The sequence below is a fragment of the Melozone crissalis genome, unplaced genomic scaffold (assembly GCF_028551555.1).
Source record: "Melozone crissalis strain CALT ecotype California unplaced genomic scaffold, PUWL_Pcris_2 ptg000231l_1, whole genome shotgun sequence".
NCBI lineage: Eukaryota > Metazoa > Chordata > Aves > Passeriformes > Passerellidae > Melozone > Melozone crissalis.
Genome location: NW_026535993.1, coordinates 3388432 through 3407348, shown reverse-complemented (window position 1 = coordinate 3407348; position 18917 = coordinate 3388432). Strand labels below are relative to the sequence as shown.

The following is an 18917-nucleotide window of genomic DNA, read 5'->3' as shown; positions in this document are numbered from 1 at the left end:
GCTGAATTCCAGCTCATCCTGCTGAGACAGGAACATGGCAAAAACAAGTGGGAAAATTTCACAGTCTGGACAAACATTTCTATCCTTCCTTCTCTGCTTTTTTCTTTTCCTGCAGTCTTGCTATAGAGCACAGAGATCGTGCTCCAAACAATTCTCACACCCTGATTGTTCTGTTTACCATTTCAGGTAGAGATGCCAGGGGTTTATTGTATTCTTTCTACCTTTTCCAAACACTCCCAAAAAGTTCTTTCACCAGAACAGAGGATTCTAAAGAGTTCTTGGCTATTTCCCCCCTTTCGTGGGAAATTCCCAGCTCACTCAGACCTACTGCAAAATCTGTCACACCCATGTGCCAAACACCTCTCATCTACAGCGCAAACACTAAACTGTGAAATTACATCCAATCTGTACATTGAAGTTCCTTGTTTCTACTTTTCAGTACCTGCCTTTGGACAGGAGTCCCTGAGGATCTGTTGATTCCAAAATAAGCAATCCCAAGTATCTCTTTTGCAACCCTCTGCTTTCTTCCACAGCTTTTCCCTCTCTGGCTTGTCAGGAAAGGAGTGGGGAGGGCAGAATAGGGACCAATTATAACTTGGTTTTTGAGTGCTCCAAATGAGGACTGGAATTTATTATGGATCCACACAGAGTGTCACAATCTGAGCTGTCTCCTGTCTGCACCAAAATGCACCTGTTCCCATGCAGTCCTTCATTGCCATTGATAGCAAATAACCCAAGTGCAGAGTGAGAGATTTGTAATTTTTGCTTTGTGTGCCAGATGGGAGCACCCAGCCTCCAAATGTTCTCTTGTCTCTACTGGTTACAGAGGGAGCCTCAAGACAACAAATTCTCCTGGGTGCCTGCAGGGAATAGATTAAACTCACTTTTCAAGTCTCAAATGCTGGATTAATTAAGTAATTAAGTTACTCTGTTTTGACATCAAAATGCACAGCTAAGGAAAGATACATGAGAAAAATATATGCAATAAAGACTGTATTTTCTAATAAAGTCTAAAATAAAGCTATGTCTAAGAAAAAGGTATTTTCCCTTTCAGGTTTTTTGGTTTGCTTTTAGACATGAAGAGCAGAGCAGGTGACTTTGAAAATAGGATTATTTAAAATGCCGGGGAGAAGAGGAGAGGGAGGGTCTGAAGCAGTGAAACAAAGCTCTGTTGATGACAACCAGAGCACCGAAGTCACTGGACCCCTGGGTGGCCCAAGGACTCTCCCATCTCATTGTCCACACAGAGCAGAGCAGAGGCTGGTCTGAGACAGGCCATCAACTTGAAACCAAGTGACTGAGCTCAGTCAAGAGCCCTCAAAATGAACCAGCTCCAAAATGAACAAAAATTAGTCACCTTCGAAATTAACTGTGGGACTGAAATGTTTGGGAGCTCTCCAGGTGGGGCCTCGGGGCAGCCCTCGAGATGAGCAGATCCTGCTGTGCCCGGGCCGATTCTTGTGCATAAATGCAGTGACCACCAGCCTGACTGGAGGCTCTGATGCTTCAGAGACTCCTGTAGCGCGGGTATCATACGGTTTAACGGGGCCGCGGAGCATCACGGGAGTTCTGGGCGCAGCTGCAATCGCTCTCGGTGGGGCGCGGGGCATGACGGGAGATAAAGTCCCGGCTGGAATAACGCTGGACTTGCGCCGCGGAGCATGATGGAAGCTGTAGTCCCGAGAGTGGCTCGAACACAATGTTTGGGGGTCCGGGAAGACGCTTGGAGGACACTTTTGCGTCCGAGCCGCGACTTGAGGTCCTCGGTGGAACTTAAATGGTTCGAGAGCCCTTAGGGGGAGCTCGGGGAGCTCTAACCAGGTTCTTAAGAGCGCGGGGCACGGCAGGAGTTTTAGGCGCCTGTGTTCTGAGGGGCTCTGGGGCCACGGGGGATGGGAGGAGATGAATTCCCAGAAGTGGCTGTACCAGGCATCTGTGGGGTTGGGCTCACTCAAGGGTTCGGGGACGCTTTGGGGGGGTCCCAAATGAGCGCTGAGGGGGCACTGCGGGATCCTGGAAGGCGTGGGGGACACTTATGGAACAGATGGGGGCGGATCCCGGTGTTCTGTGGAGCGTCGGGCATGACGGGAGTTGTTATTCCGGCTCTAATTGGGCTCAATCGGGCCGTGGGGCATGATGGGAGTTGTAGGCAAAAAGGAAAGGCGCCAATCTAGGCACCACCCCCAAAACCGGGTCCCTTGTGCTGATTGGCTGCGGTAGGTGATTTGCGGGAGCCTCGGCAAATGGGATGCGGTGGAGGCGGGAACAGCCCATTCACCCTCCTCCAGCCCCTCCCGGTACTGCCCAGTCCCTCCCAATACGCCTGAGTTTATTCCCAGTCCCTTCCAGTTCACCTCAATTTCATCCAGAGGATGCCCCAGTGTCCCCAGTCTTCCCCGCAATGTCCCCAGTGTCCCCAGTTTGCCCCAGTATCACTCCCAGTATGTCCCAGTGTACCCCCACAGTCCATCCCCCTCCACCCAGATTCCCCCTCAGTATTCCTCGTATTCCCAGGTTGTCCCACTCCTCCTCAGTATCACTCCCAGTATGTCCCAGTGTCTCCCACAGCCTTCCCAGTTTTCCCCAGTATGTCCCAGTCCTCCCCAGTGTTTCCAAGGACAGTTGAATTTCTGTCGGCGGCCGTGGCAGCCAAACCCAGCAGTGGGGTCAGTGCAGTGCCCATGGCCACAGCCCCTTGCAGTGGCCCCGTGCAGCTTGGGTGTGGGATCTCAGTCTCTCAGAACTGGGGCGCAGGGTGAGCCAGACCCCCCCTGGGGGGCTCGGGAGTCCTGGAATGCTGCCAGAGATGTCTGGTGGCTGGACTTTGATCCCACATGGGAGATGACATCAGTATGAGGACGGGAGGATTTCACTGGGGTGAATGGTGAAGGGACAAGTTAATTGGAGTGTGAGATACAGGGTTTAAGATCCCTGTACAGGGGGGTCTAGAGAGGCAAGATGGAGGGATTGGGGCATGCCCTTCTCCTTCTTCTTCTTCCTCTGGGCCTCCATCTTCTGTGGTGATGTTGGCACTCCGGGATTGGACCTTACTAGGGGAACACTGGTTAATAAGGGTAGAGGGTATTGGAGAAAAATGATAAATATTGTATACGTAACTCCGGGTATAAAGATAGGTGACCGCCCCAGGGGCTTTCAGTGTGTGCCCATGGCTGACTGCTGAGCAGAACTCTGTCAGGCCAAGAGAAAATCTTTTAGATAAGCAATTAATAAACACCAAGACCGAGAACAAATCTGAAGCTTCCTCTCGTCCTTTTGAACCCGGGGGCCCAAGGCCATCTTTGGGCTTTTCCCCAGACCATCTGAACAGCCCAGAAATCCCACAATTGGCGTCCGCTGTGCGGGCTATCTCCCACCAAACCTTTCGGGGGGGGGGAAAGCCCTGAAGAGCTGAAGAGCCAAGAGAACAGCACTGATAACTCCTGAGGAGGGAAGCCTGAAGAAAGAAAGAAGAAAAAGAAAAAACCGGCCGGGAGAAGCTGCAAAAATCAGCAGTCACTGAGAAATCCCATCTCTCAGCTTCTGCTGAAGACAGCTCGTAGCAGAGCGGCCTGGACTGGGACCAGAAAGGCGCCTCTGATCCATCCCTCGTGATCTGCTGGACGGAGAACAAGGGCCTCCAGACCACGCTGACGACGGATTCGGTAAGAAGGCCAAAATAAGATTATGGGGGCAACACTCTCCCAAGAACAACGGGAAATCTTATCCACCTTACAAAGTGTAGCAGAATTATATACAGAAGGGATCCCAAAGAAAGAATTAAAACAGCTGTTATTATGGGCAAGGCTCAATTACCCACTTGCAGATACATATCTTTTGTTCGAAGTCGGGTTTTGGCAAGAGATTAATAGGCATTTATATATTTTAGCAACAGAAAAAGATGAGACAGCGTTAAAGCTACTCTCGCCGGCAAGAATCATGTTACAAGGTATTTCAGGCCAGTCTAAAAGGCTGGAAAAGCAGCGAGAAGCTGCGGTACCCTCAGAGAAGGGGGCGGAGCGGCAGAGCTCCGGAAAAAAAATTGCTCTGGCTTTGAAAGGCCAGGGGGAAAGGGCTCTCGAAAAAAGAGAGCGGGAAAAAATATTAAAACCCCCGATCAAAAAATGCAACAAACCCCAAGGGCGTCCTGAAACTCCAGAGAGTGTGGAGGAGTCAGGAGCAGAAGGGGGGGAGCAGGAAGATAAGGGATCGGGGGGGGGGCCTGTTCGCGGTGAAAGCGGCGACGCGGCGGCGGCGGCAAACGCGAGCAGCGCGGGTGAGGATGAGGAAACGCGCGCGGAGGGCGAAACTCGCAAAAACCGGGGTGTAGACTCACATGCGAACGCGGAAGGCGGGCTGAGGGAAAATTCGCAGCCTCAGAGGGCCGCCGCGGCGGGACGCAGGAGGCGCGCGGGTGTGACGTCAGAGCCGGTGCGACGGTCAGCTCGAATCGCGGGTAGAGCCGGGGTGCCGGCGGGAGAGGCGAACACAACGTCAGAGGAGGAGGGGTCGGATTCCGGGACAGACCGAGGGGCGGGAACCTCGGAGGTGAAACAGGGGGGAGACGATGATGACGTCGCCTTGGGGGACACCGGAAGTAGCTCAGAGAGCACGCACGCGCAGAGAGTAAGACGCGGGCGGGCCCGAGCCCGGTCCCCTGTGACGTCGCGGGTGAGGAGGGGCCGTGCTAGGGATTCTACGTCCCAGGGCTCCACTCCGTCTCCAGATCTGGCGCCTTTGGTCCCGAGCCTCGGAGTTTCAGTTCCTTCCCTTCATGGGAGACGCCGAGCCGGAAGAGGAAGTGGGGTAGTCGAGATTGCACCGTCATCCGAGCCAGGGAGGCCGGTGACAGCGCCACCTAGTGGCAGGAGGGCAGAAGTGCACGACATGCCGGGTCGGCTCGGCGGAGCCACAGCGCCATCTCGTGGCGAGACTGCAACAATGCAGCAATTTTTTCCAACAATATATAAAAAGAAAAGCACCTCGAAGAAAACAATGTTAACACAACAAAGGGATTATCCATCTGATCCACCGATCGTGAGACATTTTCTAAACAACACACAGGCAAAGCTAAGGGAAAATCCTTTAGTTTTGATCAGGAACCCAGAGACCGGACAAATAGAGGGTCCTTTCAGACTAATCACTTGGGGAAAGGGTTTCGCTTGTATCTCCACAGATCGAGGTCTGAAGTGGGTGTCGGCACGGCACGTGAAGCCATTCCGAATGCGAGAACACGAGAATGCTGATCCAAGAAACAAAGAGACGAGTACTCAGACAGAAGTCGAGACTCAGACTGCGAAAAACGACCCAGAAGAGAAATAAAAAAGAAACCAAGGACTCTGGGGGGTTTTCACACAAAAGCGAAGTAATGGGTTTCATGATGCTTATGTGCATCGTTCTTTCATTCATTGCAGTAAGCAGTGGGGGAGATTTACCTGTTAGTCAACCAAGGCAAAATGTATGGGAGGCTTTAGCTCGGGCAGCGAATTTAGACAGCATCTGCCTGACACATTCAAGACCAGGTAAACCGTTTTCAGCATGCATGGTTGGATTGCCAGTGGACCAATGGCCAGTTCCAGGGCACTCTGCAATTAACATTTCGTAGGTCATTAAAAATCCTATAAAAGAGTGGTGTGCTTGGACACACCTGCTTCCTGTGGCTTCTACAGAACCTCAGGAATTGGAGATTTTTGGGTCCATGACAATGAGACTCTGCATGCAGTTTGAAGCTCCGAAAGTCACAAAGGTGAAAACTATTGATTTAACTCCCACTCATGAATTTTATAAGAATGCCTCAGCTTGGTGTAAATATACAAAGAGAACTACCAAAGGATCGATCCAAGTTTCGGTGCAATTGCCGCGGGGTCTGTTCTTAATTTGCGGGGACAGAATTTGGCACGGCATTCCTGCTAATGCCACGGGAGGTCCATGCAGCATTGGGGAAATTTCAATGCTATCGCCTGATTTGAACATGTTAAGAGAGGGAAGGCACAGAGAAAAAAGATCAATACAGCAATATGCAGCATATTGCAATGATGAAATGTTTTCTTGGGACAAGAAAACGAGTATTGCTACAGCAATCTTCTCACCTCAGACAGCATCGGGGGTGGCCTTGACTCAGATCGACCGCATGGGTTGTTGGTTGAGCAAACATGCGCGGTCTGTGTCTGTCACATTGGATGACATGTTAAAAGACGTCAGTAGTGTGAGACAGGCGACTCTTCAAAATAGAGCAGCAATCGATTATCTATTGCTCGCTCATGGACATGGGTGTGAAGAGTTCGAAGGGATGTGCTGCATGAATCTCTCAGATCATTCAAAGTCAATTCATGAAAATATCAAAAATATAAAGGACAGCATAAATAAGCTTGGTGAGATCACAGGATCATGGATCGATCAATTGGCAGAATTCTTTGACATCTCTCCCATTTGGAGAGGAATCTTAAAAATAGGGTTTTATGTTTTAATAGTTCTCCTAGTCCTCATACTTGTTGTCCCATGCATATTTGCATGTTTAAAACATGCAATGAATCGGATGGCGAAAAAGATCTTTTTGGTGCAAACAGAAGGGGGAGATGTGGGATCTCAGTCTCTCAGAACTGGGGCGCAGGGTGAGCCAGACCCCCCCTGGGGGGCTCGGGAGTCCTGGAATGCTGCCAGAGATGTCTGGTGGCTGGACTTTGATCCCACATGGGAGATGACATCAGTATGAGGACGGGAGGATTTCACTGGGGTGAATGGTGAAGGGACAAGTTAATTGGAGTGTGAGATACAGGGTTTAAGATCCCTGTACAGGGGGGTCTAGAGAGGCAAGATGGAGGGATTGGGGCGTGCCCTTCTCCTTCTTCTTCTTCCTCTGGGCCTCCATCTTCTGTGGTGATGTTGGCACTCCGGGATTGGACCTTACTAGGGGAACACTGGTTAATAAGGGTAGAGGGTATTGGAGAAAAATGATAAATATTGTATACGTAACTCCGGGTATAAAGATAGGTGACCGCCCCAGGGGCTTTCAGTGTGTGCCCATGGCTGACTGCTGAGCAGAACTCTGTCAGGCCAAGAGAAAATCTTTTAGATAAGCAATTAATAAACACCAAGACCGAGAACAAATCTGAAGCTTCCTCTCGTCCTTTCGAACCCGGGGGCCCAAGGCCATCTTTGGGCTTTTCCCCAGACCATCTGAACAGCCCAGAAATCCCACACTTGGGCTGATGATCCACCCTCACAGCTGGCCCAGGGCAGCTCTGCAGTGGCTTTGGTGGCACCTGGGGCCGGCACACACCTGAGCAGTGTGTCTGTTTGCAGTGGGGAAACTCAGGAGTTTCAGATTGCTTCAAAAAATCCCCAAAAAGGGAAAACTCCTCTTAGGCTGAGTGCAGCCAGCTCTGCAAGCATAGCAGGTCCCAGGGGAGTGAGGACAGACAGGATGGTGCTGGGCAATGCGGAGCAAGGTTGTCCACACTGGGTCAGAGCTCCAGGCACAGCTTCTGTGAGCAGGCCAGAGCTGCTGAGGAGAGACCCTGGGTCAATATCAATCACAGAATGCTGCAATTACCTCTGCTTTGAAGAGAAATAAAATAAAATACATCCTTTAAAATACGAATGCGTATTTTTTACAAGTTCTTTGAAATCTTTCTCCATAAGTGGACTAGGAAAACTTTAATGACCCTCTCAGGGCTTTGGTGTTGTTTACATCAGACTCAGTACCTGAGAGTGTCTTCAAAAAACTTCTCAAGAACTCAAAGTTAAATTTAGACTCCAAATTTTCTTAAAGTTTTAATGGGTCCCACTAAGGGACATGACTGAGAAGGTGTCCCCAGGTTCCAGTTAGAGCAGAACACTGGAGGCCGTGATGACAGCTGGGATAAACAAGGCCAAGGTGTCTCTGGTGCTGAGCAAAGCTGGATGTGTTTGAGGAATGCCAAGGGCCAAGGCCTGAGCCCCAGCCCCTGGCCAGGCAGATGCTGTCCCTCCCTCCTTGCTCAGGGCTCTTGCCGGGATGGGCACTGGCATGTGGGGATGTGCAATGGCAAGGGCAGGAGCATGGGGCAGCCCCTGCCAGGCTGCTGAGCAGGGACAAGGAGGCAATGAGGCCCCAGGCCTGCAAGGGTCACTTGTCTCCTGCTCCAGCCTCAGGCCCAGGCCCAGCAGCCATAGCCAAAGTGCTGCCCAAGGTGGCTCTGGCAGGGCTGTCTTGCAGCTGCTGCACATGCCTGTGCCCTGTGCAGCCCAGGCTGTCCCACGGTGTCCCTGCCCTGCGCCTCTGTCCCTGCAGGCTGTTGGCATCCCCCAGCTGCCCCACCTGGCTGGCCCCTTCCTTTGCTGACAGCTCTGCCTCCTGCCTGCCTCTGCCTGCCCACACAAAGCCTGGGGCTGATACCAAAAGGGTTCATTCCACTTTTACCCTGCCTGTGAACTTTCAGCACAGGAACAAGACATGCAGGGGCCGCTTTCACAGCAAGGATGGTTGGAAGAAAAGAAGAAGACATCTGGCTCAAGGGGGCAGGGATAGAGAAAACAAGGAGGGAATCTGGGATCTTGAGGTGGATTTTATGGAAGTGGGTAAATTCTAAGTGGCATTCACTAACTGTTTATAGGCAACACAGTGGTAGAATTACATGTCCAAGTAAGATTAGGATTTATCCCTCACTAGAGCTCAGTCCTGAATATATGACACTCTCTGAAATAGCAAATGAGTGTTCAGGACCCTTATTCTGATATTTCAGAGAGTTGGTGACAGTGGTTCCTCACAGAACCAAGGAGTCAGCTGTGATACTGTGCAAACTCATGGAACAAAGGGTCCATTGTGACACAGCAGAACCCCATGGAACCAAAATCCATTTGGGCACATTGGGGCCACATTGGACCAATGGTCCATTGTGATACTGCGGATCCAAGAAGACCACTGTGACCCTGAGAAACCTCTTGGAACCAAGGGGCCATTGTGACACAGCAAGGCCTGGTGGAACCATGGGTCCATGGTGACACTGCAGAACCAAGGAGACTGCTGCTGGCAGTGTGAGAGCTCATGGAAGCACAAGTCCATTGTGACACAGCAAGGCCTGATGGAACCAAGGGTCCTTTTTTAAACTGTGTAGCCTCATGGAACCATGAGCCGTTGTGACACAGAGTGGCCACACAGAGCCAAGGGGCAATTGTGACACTGCGGATCCAAGGAGACCATTGGGACTGAGGAACCTCATGGAACCAAGAGTCCATTGTTCCACTGTGGGGCCCTGTGGAACCAAGGGGAGCACAGTGACATTGCGGGGCCTTATGGAACAATGGAGACTGTTCTGACACTTTGGGACCCAGTGGAACCAAGGGGCCATTAGAGCATGGCAGGGCCTGGTGGAATCAAGGGGACTGCAGTGAACACTGTGGGTGTCCATGGGATGAAGGGTCCATTCTGACACTGTGGAACCAAGATACCGTTGTGACACTCTGGGGCATCATGGAACCAAAGGTCCATTGTGACACAGCGTGGCCACATGGAACCATGGAGGCCATTTTTACACTTGGAGGCCTTGTGGAACCAAAGGGCCATTGTGGCACTTCAGAGCCTTGTGGAATCAAGGGGACCATAGTGACACTCTGGGGCTCCATGAAACCAAAGGTCTGTTGTGACACTGCAAGGCCTTGTGGGATCATGGAGACCATTGTGACACTAGAAGGCCTCATGCAAGCAAGGAACCATTGTGACACTCTGGAGTCTTGGCAGACCAAGGGGAAGTTGTCACACTGTGTGGCACCATGGAACCAAGGAGGCCATTGTGACACTGCAGGAACTAAGGATCCATGAACATTGCAGGACCCCATGGAACCAACGGTCCATTGAGACATTGTGGGGCCTCATGGAATCCTGGAGGCCATTCTGACAATTTGATGCTTCATTGAAACAAGGGGCTCTGCAGGGCCTCATGGGTCCAGGAGACCCCTGTGACACTGCAAGTCTTCATGGAAACAAGGGTCCATTGTGACACTGCAGCACCAAGGAAACCCCTGTGACACTGCCAGGCCTCATGGAAGCAAGGGACCATTGTGACACTGGAGCCTCATGGAAACAAGAGGCCAGTGTGACACATCTGGGCCTGATGGAACCAAGGATCCAATATGACACCACCACTGGGACACTGCAGGGCCTCATGGAAACAAGGGAACAGGGAACTGGTCTGGTTGGCTTGGTCTGACTGGTCCAACTGCCCTTGGCATGTTGAAGGTCTCCTCTCTTGTACCCCTGAAACCCTGGGGCTCTGGGCTTTCCTTCAATTGGAAAAGAACTGCCCTTCTCATTCAAGCATCCATGGCCAAAAAAGGATTCCGTCTCCAAAATTCCCAATATCCAGGGATTGTTCCCAGACAAAATCTGCCATTGCCAGCAAGTCTGGCTGACCTGGTCTTCCTGAAATTTCGGTCTCACCTGCCTTCAAAGACTGAGGCTCCACCCTTTCCTTCCTATGGAAAAGAACTATGTTTTTGCAAGTGCTCATGGCTAAAATTGGGATTCCACCTGCAAAAGTCCTATATCCATTGATTGCTTCTACACAAAAGCTGCCTGTCCAGCCAGGTCTGGCTGGCCTTGGCCTCCTGAGGGCTGGCTCTCACCTGTCTTCCAAGCACAGGGGCTCCATTCTTTCCTTTCTGTGGAAAAGAACTGGCCTTCTCCTCCAGGGAGAAATGGCTGAAATTGGGATTCCACATTCAAAATTTCCAATATCCAAGAGCTCCTCCAAGACAAAGCTGCCAGGACAGACAGACAGGCCTGGCCTTGGCCTCTGGTGACTGCAGTTCATCAGCTCCTGAAACACTGGGGCTGTGTGGTTTCCTTCCTGTGGGGATCATGGTGACACTGTGGGGCCTCGTGGTACCAAGGCCATCACTGTGGCTCTGCTGGGCCGTATGGTCCCAAGGGGCCAGTGTGAAGCAGCAGGGCTTTGTGGAACCAAGAGGCCATTGCTGCATTTCCGGCCCTCGTGGAACCAAAGGTCCGTTGTGATCCTGCAGGGCACCGTGGATCCATGGAGAGCATTGTGGAATTGCAAGGCCCCATGGAATCATGGAGACCATTGTGACACTGTGGGGCCCCACGGAACCAAAGGGCCACTGTGACCCTGCACGGTCTCATGGAAGCACGGGGCCACACTGCAGAAGCAAGGAGAACATTGTGACACTGCAGGGCCTCATGGAACCAAGGGGAGATGGAACAGGTTTGGCTGGTTTGGCCTCCAAGGGGCCACTGAAAAGGTCCAGCTGATCTTAGAATGCTGAGGGCTGCCTCTCATCAGCCCCTGGAGAACTGGGACTCTGTGCTTTCCTTAATGTGGAAAAGAACCATCTGTCTTCCCAGGTTCTCACAGTCAAAACTCATGCTCCCTCTGAAAAATTCCCTATATGCAAGGGAATCCATGACAAAAGCTGCCAGGACAGAGAGCTCTGGCTGGCCTTGGCCTCTGTTGGTCACCTCTCATCTCAAGAAAGGCCTGAGGAAAGTATTTGAACAGGTTTGACTACAGGTTTGAACATCAATGGGTCTCTCATCCTCTAAAAAACTCAGCTGCTCTTCTGATCATATGTGTCTTTTGTTTCCTCAGTGTGTCTTATGCATGAAATATTATTTTCAGGTTCATAATATTATTCTTTTCACTCTACCAGTGTTATCTGACACAAAACACCTCCTCTAAATATGGATCCTGGTCACTGTACAAGCAAACACAAGAAAGAATCCAGCAGGAATGATTTGTCCCTGCTCTCATCTGTCCCATCTCCTCTGGAGCTGGAGGTGCAGCCCCAGCACTTGGCAGGGCTCAAGGGCTCACAAGCTCAGCTCCCACCCAGAGAACTTGCAGACCCTGGGCTGCTCTTCTTGGCCCCTGCACGCTCAGCCAGGCTGAGATGGACACTGATGGTTTCTGGGCCAGGCTCTCTGAGCCCAGCCCAGCTCCCTGCAAGCTCTGCCAGCTGCCCTGAGCTCTGGGCAGCACCAAGGGCCTCTCCCCAGCCCAGCCCAGCCGGCTCTGGCCCCACAGCTCTGCTCAGGCCAGGCTGCTCTGGGCACTGCCCCACAGCCTCAGCCCCTGGCAAGGGCACAGCAGCAGCTGCAGCTGCCACAGGACTCAGCCCCAGCATGGGGGAATGTGCCTGGCCAAGGGAAAGGAGGCTCCCTGGGTGCCCTGCTCTCCTCTGCAGGAGATGCTGAGAGCTCTGCAGCCCCTGCTACCATCCCATCTGCCCAGGGCAGCACAAGAGCCCCGGTCTTGGGGCCCTCAAGAGCTGCTCCTGCTCCAGGCCCAGGGCCCATCCCAAAGCTGGGGCAGCCACAAAGCCGTGCCCATTTCTGTTCATTTCTGCTTTGATGAGGATGGATCCTCAGCACCTTGTAGGCGTGTGATAAATTTTACTTTTACAGAGGCCTCTTCTTTGTTGAGCTCTTCAGTTCAGGAATTCAGTGACAAAGGCTCATAAACATTTGTTCAAAACACCCAAACAGGAGAAGGCTGAGGGAATAATTCAAATCTTCAGTTCTTCTGTGCTTAATTAGACAAATTTAAGAAGTGTATTCAAAGTGAATCTATGATATTGAAAACAATGCAGACAGAATTATTTAGTCGTGTTTAGTTTTCTTTTCCTGTTTATAGATTGGTATCAGCAATCCCCAGTAGATATTGATCCCCAGCCCCTCCTCATGCAGTCTGAACAGGTATGAAAATCAAGACCCTTCATGGCTGGCAATCAATCACATTTTGTCTCTACCCCCTCCCCACCATTTCCCTCATCCAACCCCTGTCACTCAGAGCAGCTGAGGAATGGAGTCACATCCAGGGGTGTTCCCAGGGCTCAGGATTGGGGCCAGGTCAGTGAAATCTCTTTATTGCTGATCTGGATGAGGCCATCGAGGGCACCCTCAGTCAGTTCTCAGGTGAGCCCAAGCTGGGTGGCAGTGTGGCTGTGCTGGAGGGCAGGAAGCTCTGCAGAGGCATCTGGCCAGGCTGGAGCCATGGGACCAGGACAATGGGATGAGGTTCCCCAAGGCCAAGGGCCACGTCCTGCCCTGGGCTCACAACCACCCCAAATCCCTGGCTGTGCCCTGCCCCTGATCCCCACAGCCTGTCTTGTTTCCTTCATCCCTGCACTGCCAGGGACTCTCTGGGACAAGGGAGCTCTGCTCTGGGGATGGAGGGAGGTGCAAGTGCCACCACTGGAGTGGGAGCCAGAACTCACCAGGTTTGTGTCCTTTGGCGGTCAGGAACTGGTGGGACTCAGAGCAGAGAAAGTTTCTCTTTATGGCCAACAGACCATGGTTGAACAGGACACAATTCAATAACAATCATGCTCTTCCCTGAGCCATGTGCATGGTCTCAGCAGCGTCTGACATGTCCACCATCCGCAAGTGATTTCCATACTAAAATATCTTTTAGAAAAATATGTTTCTGTGATAGATATAAACACAGTGAAGTTCTTGTATCAGGATGCCCATCCTGGAGTAGGGGCAAAGCAGCCTGAACAGTTCCTGATTTGCAAAGCTGTCAGTGGTACATGGAGAAGGGTTTCAGGCTGCTTTTGGTGTTGAGAAAATGCTGAAACCAGCCTGACTCATTTCATCTCCTCCTGTCCTGGCTGATCTCTCCTCTTTCCCCTTCCACCCATTGGCTTTTGTCTCCCCCCAGGCCCCCCGATGAAGAGCCTGGCTCTGTGTTCTCCATCCCCTCCTGGCTGGCACTGCCAGGCTGGGATGAGGAGCCCCTCAGCCTTCCCTGCTCCAAGCTGGACCAGCCCAGCTCCCTCAGCCTCTGCTCACAGCCCAAGGGCTCCAGCCTCACCTTGGAGGCCCTTCCCAGGCCCTGCTCCAGCTGCCAGACATCTTTCCTGTCCTGGGACCCCAAACCAGGCCCCAGTGACCTGGATAATCCACATCCCGGATGTCCTGGTCACCCGGCCCTTGCCCCTTGTCCTCATGTCAGCTTTTGGGGTTGATCTTTAGGAACATCCTTGAGGGGGGCTGTGCCTTTACGTGGGCTGGGGGGATTCCAGGGTAATGAAGCCTTAATTGGTCTTATCCTAGGGCAAGGTATTACAGCTCCAGAGCTCAGCCCCCAAGGGGACGGAGTGCCAGAGGCCAGCTCGCTTAGATCAAGGTCGCGGGTCAGCCCCTAGCAAGCAGGGGGATATTCAGCTCTTATAGTGATTAGCCAGCTTTTATGATTTCAGCTTTGCTTGCTAGGCAGCTTGCCCTTGGCTTGAGGCTTCAGCAGACGGAAAGAGAGGAGAAAGAAGAAGACACTGGCCATTCCACAAAGATGGCTTTATTGGAGGGGTCCGTGAAGGGTCTCAGCTCTTCTTCTTCTTCTTCTAAGTTAGTAGGGGTACAATATGCTACTTTTATAGCCTTGGCCCCAATCCAATCTTGACCAATGGCAAAGGGTTAGAGGGACCATAAGTGACCAATAGTAGGGTTAACAAGATATTGACTTACATGGCTATAGGGATAGGTTATAGGGCAGATGTCCATGGAGTCAGGAAGCTTCTTTGCTGCTGTGTCTGCATTCCTATTGTTCAGATCCTTCATGGCTCCTTTGCTAAACCTGTGGTGTTTACTACACCAGGGGGACAGGGACCCTGCTGGGCATGAGCAGCATTGGACTTCTAGAGGGAAACTGTTAGGGGGAGCTGGGGCAGAGTGACCAACCCAGTGACTTTACACAGATCTCCTGTGATGTCACAGCCTGCTCTGTGATGTCACAACTCATTATCAATGTCACACAGATGGTCTCTGATGTCACAGCCAACCTTCTGGTGTCATAGTCCGCTCTGTGACGTCACGCTCCCACCCCCTCCCCGTGATGTCACAGCCTGCTCTGTGATGTCACAACTCATTATCAATGTCACACAGATGGTCTCTGATGTCACAGCCAACTCTGTGTTGTCATTATCTCCTCTATGATGTCTGACCTCTGCCCTGTGGTTTCACAGCTGGCTCTGTGATGTCACAGAGACAGCCTATGATGCCGTAGCTGCTTGATGACATCACATAACTCACTCTGTAATGTCATAGCCCACTCTGTGATCTCATGTTACCAGATGATAAATTGTCTACACCAGGTGAACACACACAATGCTGGTTCTCCAAAACCCCAGGCCTGTGGAAACCACACAATGCCCATTGTGTGAGAAGGAGAACTGAAATTCACCAGCCTCAGTGTCCTGCCATCTCAGCCAGGCCCACTGGAACATTGGGGTCCATGAGCACCAGGGACCACCAGAGACCCCCCAGGACAGGAGAATGCATGCAAAAGGGGAGGGGACATATGTTAATGATTTTGGAGACATGATTATCATACGTTTCTTTAGTTCAGGAAAATCAATGAATATGTGTGCAAAATACAGAATGTAAACAGAAATTTTCCTGCCCTCAGCATGCATGGCTTTGGGAAGAGCTATCCCCCTGTGCATCTGGCCAAATAAAGAATGCTGCTTCTTAATGCTACACTGGGGTAATGGAGTTATATTATTGTGCCAAATTTTTGGTAACAATCCCACTCCCAAGGAAAGCTCTGTCTGCTGCTGTTCACAAACAGAGAAGGGCTGGTGGGAGATATGGTGGTTGAAGGCTGCCTCCGTCCAGTGACCATGAAATAATCAAGTTTCCAATATTCTGTGAAAGAAGTAGGGGCAGCAACAAAACTTTATCACTGGAATTAGGGAGGGCAGACCTTGGATTCAGGATGCAGATTTGGAGAGTACTGAATCAGGTACTCATTTTATACGGGAAACAGCCCTTAAAAACAAAGGTGTCCAGGAAGGATGGATACACCTCAAGAAAGGAATCTTAAGGGGGAAGGAGCAGCCTGTCCCTCTGTGCCGAAGTTGAACCAGAGAGGAAAATTATTGTCCTGGCTGGGCATGAACTTTTGTGGGAACTCAGGAAAAAAGAGGGTGAATCACCATTGGAAAGAAGATCAGGCATCTTAGGAAGTGTTTAAGGATGTTGTTAGGTCATGCAGAAGGAAAAGTAGAGTGGTGAAAGGTCAATTAGATCTTAACCAGGCCATTTCTGTGAAAAATATTAAAAAATGTTTTTAAAAATAAATTAATAGCAAAAGGACGGATAAGTAGAACATCTAATCTTTATTGGATGCAGTGAGGAGTAGAGTAACTAAGGATAAGGAAAAGCTGAGCTGCTTAACACCTTCTTTGCCCCAGTTTTCAACATTAGGACAGGTTGCCCTCAGGACAAGTGTTCTCCTGAGCTGGTGGATGGGCACAGGGAGCAGAACAGCCCCCCTGAAATCCAGAAGGAAGCAGCTGGGGACCTGCTGAGCCAGATGGGCAAGAAGGCCAATGGCTCCTGGCCTGGATCAGGAATGGTGTGGCCAGCAGAAGCAGGGCAGTGATTCTTCCCCTGCACTCAGCACTGCTGAGGCCACACCTCTACTGCTGTGTCCATTCCTGGGCCCCCAATTTAGGAAGGCCATGGAGGGGCTGGAGTGTGTCCAGAGAAGGGCAAGAAGGCCGGTGAGGGGTCTGGAACACAAGTCCTATGAGGGGTGGCTGAGGGAGCTGGGGTTGTTTATCCTGGAGAAGAGGAGGCTCATTGGAGACCTCTTCACCCTCTGCAACTCCCTGACAGGAGGGCGCAGCCAAGGGGGGATCGGGCTCTTCTGACAGGGAACAGTGACAGGACAAGAGGACACAGCTTAAGATGTGCCAAGGGAGGGTTAGACTGGACATTTGGAACAGGTTCTTCACAGAAAAGTCGATTGGCCATTGGAAGGGGCTGCCCAGGGAGCTGATGGACTCACTGGAGCTGTCCCTGGAGGTGTTTATGGAAAGACTGGATGTGGCACTCAGTGCCATGGTCTGGGTGACAAGGTGGTGTTGGGTCACAGGTTGGAGTTGCTGATCTCCAAGGTCTTTTGCAGCCTGTGATTCTGTGATGATTGTGATACTGCGTGGCATCATAAAACCAAGGGTCTCTTCTCACAGTGCAGGGCTAAATCAAACCAAGGAGTCCATTTTGGGACTCTGCCGCCTCATGGAATTCAGAAGACTGTTGTAACACTGTGTGGCTTTGTAGAAATGAGGAGACTGTTGTGACATTGTGTGGCCTTGTGTGACAATGGGGCCATTCTGACAATGCAGGGCCCCATGGAACAAAGAGCCCATTTTTGCACTGAGCACACTCATGGAATGAAGGAAACAGTTTTGACAATGTGGTGCCCCTTGGGACTAAGAGGCCATTGTGACACTGCGGGGTCCAGGGAGAACACAGAACACTGTGAAACCGAGGGGCCCTTTAGAATCAAGAGGCCATTGTGACTCTGTGGAACCTCCTGGAATCATGGAGACCCTTGTGACACTCCAGGGGCCCATGAAGCAAGGGATATCAAAAGTTGAGTGCGAGTGTGGATCTGCTCAAGGGTAGGAGGGCTCTGCAGAGGGCCCTGGACAGGCTGGATCCAGGGCCCAAATCCAACAAGGTGAGGTTGAACACAACCAAGTGCCAGGTCCTGCACTTTGGCCACAACAACCCCTGCAGCGCTACAGGCTGGGGACAGAGTGGCTGGACAGCGGCCAGGCAGAAAGGGACCTGGGGCACTGATGGACAGCAGGCTGGACATGAGGCAGCACTGTGCCCAGGTGGGCAAGAAGGCCAATGGCTCCTGGCCTGGATTAGGAGTGGTGTGGCCAGCAGGAGCATAGCTGCTGTGCAGCCCCTGACATACCCCCAGCTCTGCACACAGACATTGCTGCTGCAGGTCCATAGTAGGCAAGGAAATGGGTATCTCTGCAGAAAACTTTTCTGGGAGATCCTTTAGTTTATTTAAAGCCACTGAGAGCACAGGTCCTTATTGGTACAATCTGTGGCCACAGGGAAGATGGAGAGAAACAAAATGAGAAATGGCACAAACAATGGCATGCCTTTGTGGACAATATTTAAAAACTAAAACAAAGGAATAAAAAGAACAAACGACCAAACCCAAGTACTATCAAAGATGACTCTTATGAGGAGTGACTTGCAGAAACTGGCCAGCAGTTTATTGTTTCTGAAACCATCCAGTCATCAGTCTCCACATTACAGCCTTGAGCTCCTGGTTCCTCAGGCTGTAGATGAGGGGGTTCAGGGCTGGAGGCACCAACGAGTACAGAACTGACACTGCCAGATGCAGGGATGGGGAGGAGATGGAGGGGGGCTTCAGGTGAGCAAACACGATAGTGCTGAAAAACAGGGAGACCACAGCCAGGTGAGGGAGGCAGGTGGAAAAGGCTTTGTGCCGTCCCTGCTCAGAGGGGATCCTCAGCACAGCCCTGAAGATCTGCACATAGGAAAAAACAATGAACACAAAACAACCAAAAGCTATGGAGACAGTGAAAACAGAAACTTTTATTTTCCTGAGGTAGTATTTGGAGCAGGAGAGCTTGAGGATGTGTGGGATTTCACAGAAGAACCGGTCCAGGGCATTGCCATGGCACAGGGGCAGGGAAAATGTATTGGCTGTGTGCAGCAGAGCATTGAGAAAGGCACTGGCCCAGGCAGCTGCTGCCATGTGGGCACAAGCTCTGCTGCCCAGGAGGGTCCCGTAGTGCAGGGGTTTGCAGATGGACACGTAGCGGTCGTAGCACATGATGGTCAGGAGGGAAAATTCTGTTGTGATAAAGAAGAGAAAGAAGAAAACCTGTGCAGCACATCCTGAGTAGGAGATGTCTCTGGTGTCCCAGAGGGAATTGTGCATGGCTTTGGGGACAGTGGTGCAGATCATGCCCAGGTCGCTGAGGGCCAGGTTGAGCAGGAAGAAGAACATGGGCGTGTGCAGGTGGTGGCCGCAGGCTACGGTGCTGATGATGAGGCCGTTGCCCAGGAGGGCAGCCAGGGAGATGCCCAGCAAGAGGCAGAAGTGCAGGAGCTGCAGCTGCCGCGTGTCTGCCAA

General features: G+C 51.6%; 1 protein-coding gene across 1 annotated transcript; it reads right to left on the bottom strand.

The window, feature by feature from the left end:
- Positions 1-13998: 13998 nt before the first annotated feature.
- On the bottom strand, positions 13999-18578 carry LOC128949423 (olfactory receptor 14J1-like; the record flags this gene model as incomplete). Its single annotated transcript, XM_054294284.1, has 2 exons — positions 13999-14007; positions 18126-18578. Coding segments are annotated over 2 exons (462 nt in total), but the record flags the coding sequence as incomplete, so codon positions are not given.
- Positions 18579-18917: the final 339 nt, after the last annotated feature.